This window comes from Anarhichas minor, unplaced genomic scaffold (assembly GCF_050575085.1).
Source record: "Anarhichas minor isolate MPS153535 unplaced genomic scaffold, ASM5057508v1 ptg000027l, whole genome shotgun sequence".
NCBI classification, from domain to species: domain Eukaryota; kingdom Metazoa; phylum Chordata; class Actinopteri; order Perciformes; family Anarhichadidae; genus Anarhichas; species Anarhichas minor.
Genome location: NW_027466473.1, coordinates 7732685 through 7738291, shown reverse-complemented (window position 1 = coordinate 7738291; position 5607 = coordinate 7732685). Strand labels below are relative to the sequence as shown.

The following is a 5607-nucleotide window of genomic DNA, read 5'->3' as shown; positions in this document are numbered from 1 at the left end:
GGACAGAACAGTCAAGGAAGTACAATTGGTTTCCCCTTTGGAAGCAACACAGTGGTAAACAACTGATGGACAATATTAAACCCAAGGGTAGAAGCTGAGTATGACAAACAGATTTATGCATGGGTGAACTCCACTGGGCCAGAGCCATCAATTCTCCATCTTTGTCAGTGCCTGGAGATGTTTCTCTCGCCTCCATCTCACCGTGGCTGTTGTTACATTTATCCCTGTTCCTCTGCTAAGTGCTAATACATTTACATTTTTAGTGCTGCTCAGTAATAAAAGAGGTGGAATGAGTGGAGGCCTTTTACCATTGCTAAAGCAAACATCAATGAACTCATCTCTCTGAGAAGTCACCCCACCTTCAAACTACCCCGACAGTCCATCCACCCTCCACACAGCTTGGCCACTGCTCCACAGTGCAGGTCAACAGTGTTGCGGTTTGAATCTCCTCAGTTTCACCCACAGTTCTCGCCCTCATTTCGAGGTTCACTCACAAGAGTCTGCCTCACACGGGAAGCTCCGCATTAGTAATTTGTCCAGTCTGGATTCTCTGTGAACGCCTTTAAACACGTGGAGGAAGCATTTTGTAACCAGTATGCACCAACTGAAGTCACGGGCTAAGCACACAGGCACAAAATAGGAAAAGAGGGGTTGAGGTTGGTCTCTACTGTCTCAGTGGACCGACATGCTAGTCTTTGGGAGGGGTCTAATTTTTCAAATTACATATTATAAACAGCCTCACTCAAGAATCCACTCTGCTTCATTTAAGAAAACATGAACCTGGAGGCAGCCTTCAGGATATTTTCTTCACTTTCCGTATTTTGTTGTTTAGATGAAACAATTCCACTGCCTTCATCAAAGCCGGGTTTCATCAGGAAGGGTGAAAATTAAAAAAAGCAATTTTAACAGAGACAAAATCACAAACCATCACATAAGGAAAAAAATAAATAAATGAAATGAGCTGTGCAGGATTTGATTACGAAACAAACCACGGATAAAAATAGCAAAGCATTTTTCAAACACAGCCCAGTCGGTATCTAAGTAAATTATCTACACGCTTGTGCTGCATCTCATCTGATGCAACACTACAATACTGACCTTAGGTGAATGATCTCGAGAGGTATAACCAAGGCCGACCAGCCATGATAAGATCTTCACCCTGCCAACTACTGAATAAGGTAATAACAAGCCTACTTTAAGACAAGTGGTTATTGGGTCGTTTGAAATAGAACAATTCACAGCTTTACAAAGCCCTTTCCATGGATAGCTGGTAGGGCACATCAATATAGTTGAGGCATTTGGAACAATGACTTGATAAGACTACATAATGTGTATGATTGGTGAGCAGGGAAAGAGTAACAAAAATGTCATCTCATTAGGTCTTAATCCATTTTGAATTGACTGTTGTGGCTCCTGTGTGTGAGAGAGGAACTCTCAACTTAGCACCTATGCTAAGTTTGACCTTTCCACTGTGTATACATTCTTTGCTTACATGTCACACGGAAAGAGCAGAAAAGAAAACATACACAGGCCATTACTAAGATGGGGAAGAAACAGTCAGCTGTGCATTTACACCTGGGGCACTGGTCGCTGCTTCCTGCAGTGAACTGTTCTCACATGGTTGCAGTTCCAGTTAATCACATACAGTACTTCCAGTGCAGTGAACAGCAGGTATTTTGGAATGGGAGACCAGAAAAAGAAGGCACAGAGGGGTGCTTCAGAAGTGTCCATGCGAAGGGAAATTGTGCATCTATACAGCTTACCAATAACACTGTGAATAGGATCTGGTACAGTACATCATGTGTAACAGTAGTCTATATCTGGGATTTCTCCTTCTCTATAGCCGCGGTTGGTGCCATGTCCTGCATTGGAAACGTGGTTGTCACCTTTGTACAGGCCAGTGCCATTGGAGGGAAATATGGTATGAATAATGTAATCCTCTCGTAGGGGCTTAGGCTGCATTGGTGGGCAAGCCGCCATAGGCGTCATCTGGAACCCAGGACTACGGATCTCCAAGATGGTATTGTCCTTCTTGGTGCCTGACTCAATGTAATCATCATAGGTCTTGTTTTTTCGGGAGTTGCTGCGAGTGTAGTGGTCACGAGAGCACAAATGCCCAGTCCTGTGTCCATACCAACAAAAGATGCCAACAATAAGAGCCAATGATACAATGGCGGTAGCCCCACCAATAATCCCTGCCAGGGGCAGGACTGTCATCTGCTTTGAGTCTTCATCCTCTATCTCCTCCAGAGGGATGAGGTCAGATGTTTCAGCTTTTGCACACACGAGAGCTTCATCAGATTCAGGATCTCCAGAAATAACCCCTTTGCTTTCAGAACTGGCCGCGAGGGGTACCATGCAGATGATGTAGCTGGAGCGTGGTTGAAGGGAGGTAAGAAGGTACTCTCGACGGTCGCCCCGGACCAAAGTCTCCGTGATTGATCCCATGCCGTTCCCAGTGCCCAGTCGGAGCCAGCTTAGCCTGAAAGAGGAGCTGGGCTGGGCCACGCTCCAGGTAACACGGATGCTGTTGTGAGAGAGAGGCTTTACGTTGAGGGCCAGGCTCTTCCCCACACCGCTGCTGCTAAGAGTGTAGTCTAAGCCAGAGTCAGGAAGCCCCAGACCAGGTCGCTTCGAGCGGAGGGTGAAGAGAGAGCCCTGTGGAGGGGTGTGAGTAGTGGAGCTATCGACTCCACCGCCGCCCACTCTGTCTCTGGTCCCTGCTGTCCTCACCACCTCACACTCCTCCATCTCGCTGGTCAGGTCTATCAAAGCCATGTCTCGCACCCTGTCAGGCCCATGGCAGGTGAGACCTCTGACAGTGATGGAGTTGCCGCGGGCATGCAGCCAGTCATACAGCCAACGCAGGTTGCAGCCACAGTGCCATGGATTGCCTCGCACTAGCAGCTGGCCCAGGCTGTCCAGGTCTTTGAACAGTCCCCTCGGCAGAGTGGTCAAGTTGTTTCCTGACAGGTCCAGCCTCAGCAGCCTGCGCATGCCATCCAAGGAACCACGTGGCATATGAGTCAGGGCATTTTCCTGTAGAGACAGGCGCTGCAGATGGGCGCTGGGCAGATTGACAGGTGGGGTCTGGAGGGAGTTACGGACTAGAGACAACTCGGTTAAGTTGGAAAGGCGGGAGAATGTGTCATCGGCAATGCGCTGGTTTGCCAAAAGGTTCCCATCCAGGACAAGACATCTAAGTGAGGCGAGGCCTCGGAAAGCGTGGGTCGGGATAGTGGAGATTCGGTTGTCATCCAGACGGAGTTCTTCCAGTGAGGCAGGCAGTCCTGAGGGGATACTTGACAGGTGGTTGCGTGAAAGAAAAAGTAGGCGCAACCGTGGGTTGTCAGCAAAGGCCTGGTCCTCAATGCTGACAGTGGAAACTGAATTGTCGTCCAAGTGGAGCTTCTCTAGCAAGGGCATCCGAGCCAGCGCACTACGAGGAATAATGCGTATGTTGTTGTCCTGCAAATGCAGTTCACGTATGGATGGTGGCAGGTGCACAGGAAATTCATCCAGTTCATTATCATACAGGTAGACCACACGGACGGTAAGCTGGCGCTCCAAGGAGGTGGGTAAACCCGGGTTGTTTATCTGGTTGTTTTGAAGGTAGAGAATGGACGCCGAAGGAGGCAGTGAAGGGATGGAGCTCAGACCACGATCATTACAGTAGATAAAGTCCTCATCGCACCTGCATACAGATGGGCATATCATGTCCCTGTCCCCAATGTATCCTTGTATCGTGGCTGTAGCGAACTGAAGCATGCCGGCACGTAGTGTCAAGCAAAGAAACAGCAGAAAGAGTCGGGCCCGCAGCTTAGCCACACCTACAGGTGCCATTATGGTGAACATAAGCACTGTCTTTCTTTTCAAGTTGTGTTGTCAATCCTCAAATCGTTGCAGTGAGCTGGAATCCTGTGACCTCCACCCTGAGAGAGAGAAAGAGAAGTTACAGTCAGCACTAAAGCACTAATTAATTAATTATTGGTCACAGACAACTAAGGTGATTTCAGTAATACCTTCTGTTCAGCTTCATACTATACTTTCATTGTCTTATGTCTAAACGATAGTAGAGCCTGCGTTCATGCTATAATGAGCAAATCTAAACAGAAGCTACAGAGATATCTTGCAATTTTTGGCAAGATTGTTTAGCTGGATCTGTGAGGATTTCTCTTAGCCAAAAAAACTTGAAAGATAACTGCACAGCCCACCATCGTTATGTTGAATTAGCAACAGTAATCCAAGACTACTGACAGCTAGAAGACTAAACTTTAGTGAGTCCTGTACTGAATGTTTAAAGCAGAGTGAATATTTAGTCTTAGGAAAAGCAACTCTGTAATTGACAAATCCAATAATACATTTAGAATTAAGCCTTGTGCATAAATGTGAAGACTTGAGAACATTCTCCGCTTCTGAATTATTTAAGAGCTCTTGAGAGGCTCTATAACTCCATTAGTAGTTGCCAGCAGATGGCTGCATTAGCCAGACAGAGCTGAAGATAGTTTTCACAATCAAGATGAACAACATGTTTGAGCTCAGAGCAATCGTCTTCAAGAGCTAAATTCTCATCATGCCGTAAAGATGGCACTAGGCACTAAAATTCTTGATAAAAACATCTACATAAATCATGTCTTCTTAATATAGTTCTATCGAATTAATGAAGTACAATAAAATGGTAATGGAGATGTTAATGTTCAGCAGAATGCAATTTATTTGGCAACAAATTATCTATTTCTATTCACCACAGTTGAGCTGTACTCAGAACCTGATTGGCATCACGATTTTCTTTTGTTATTGATTAAGCGAGATATGTCACAACAGTAAGTACATCATTGACTACATATATTTGGAATTTGGAGTGACAACTTGAGCCCATCGCAGTCTTCAATAACCGAGGCCATTAGTCAAACCGTTAAGGCCCACACAGCTGCAAACATAGTCGGGCTGTAGTATTGATTTGCTCACAAATCCAAGGTGATCTGCCAGAGCCAGTTGGCTCTCGTGCATATTACAGGATTCCCAGGGACGTCAGACAGCGCGATAATTAAGCAAATTAATGACAACTCTGCTGGGAGTTGACTTTGCTGAATATACATTTGCAAACATTAATCTGGGCTTATTCATTACCAAAATATTGAAAATTATGAGAGCAAACTTTGTTGACACGAGGCTCTTTTTCAAGTGTAATGAATGACCACCGAACCCTTGAACAGTTGTTCAGTCGTGGCTGGTAGGGGATCATTTAAAAGCAATTACTGTCTATCCTTTGTCAGTTCCAATGTTTTGCAAATTCTTCTTACAAATAGAGGATTGTCTTTGTTCTCCATTGAGAGTTGATGTGAGCATGATTTTATGACCATCTCATTCACCATTAGAATATACTGTGTTTGATTGGGACTTAATGCTCTAACTATCAAACCTATCCAGACACCTTTAAGCTGCCAGTATGATTCTTCAGTAGTGCTTGTCGGATGGGGTTGTGAAGGCAGAGTTTGAACTCCTCTCGTTAGCTCTCTACTATTTCTTTCACTTTTGATTGTACTGTCATTCCCATATACAGTATATCATCGGTTCTCTCCACCCTCTCAATGACTGCAGTCTTAC

The 5607-nt window shown here is 45.4% G+C and overlaps 1 protein-coding gene across 1 annotated transcript; it reads right to left on the bottom strand.

Moving 5' to 3' along the window:
• Positions 1–1797: 1797 nt before the first annotated feature.
• On the bottom strand, positions 1798–3855 carry flrt1a (fibronectin leucine rich transmembrane protein 1a). The gene has a single exon (XM_076102502.1). The coding sequence runs from the start codon at positions 3853–3855 to the stop codon at positions 1798–1800; it is 2058 nt and encodes a 685-aa protein (XP_075958617.1).
• Positions 3856–5607: the final 1752 nt, after the last annotated feature.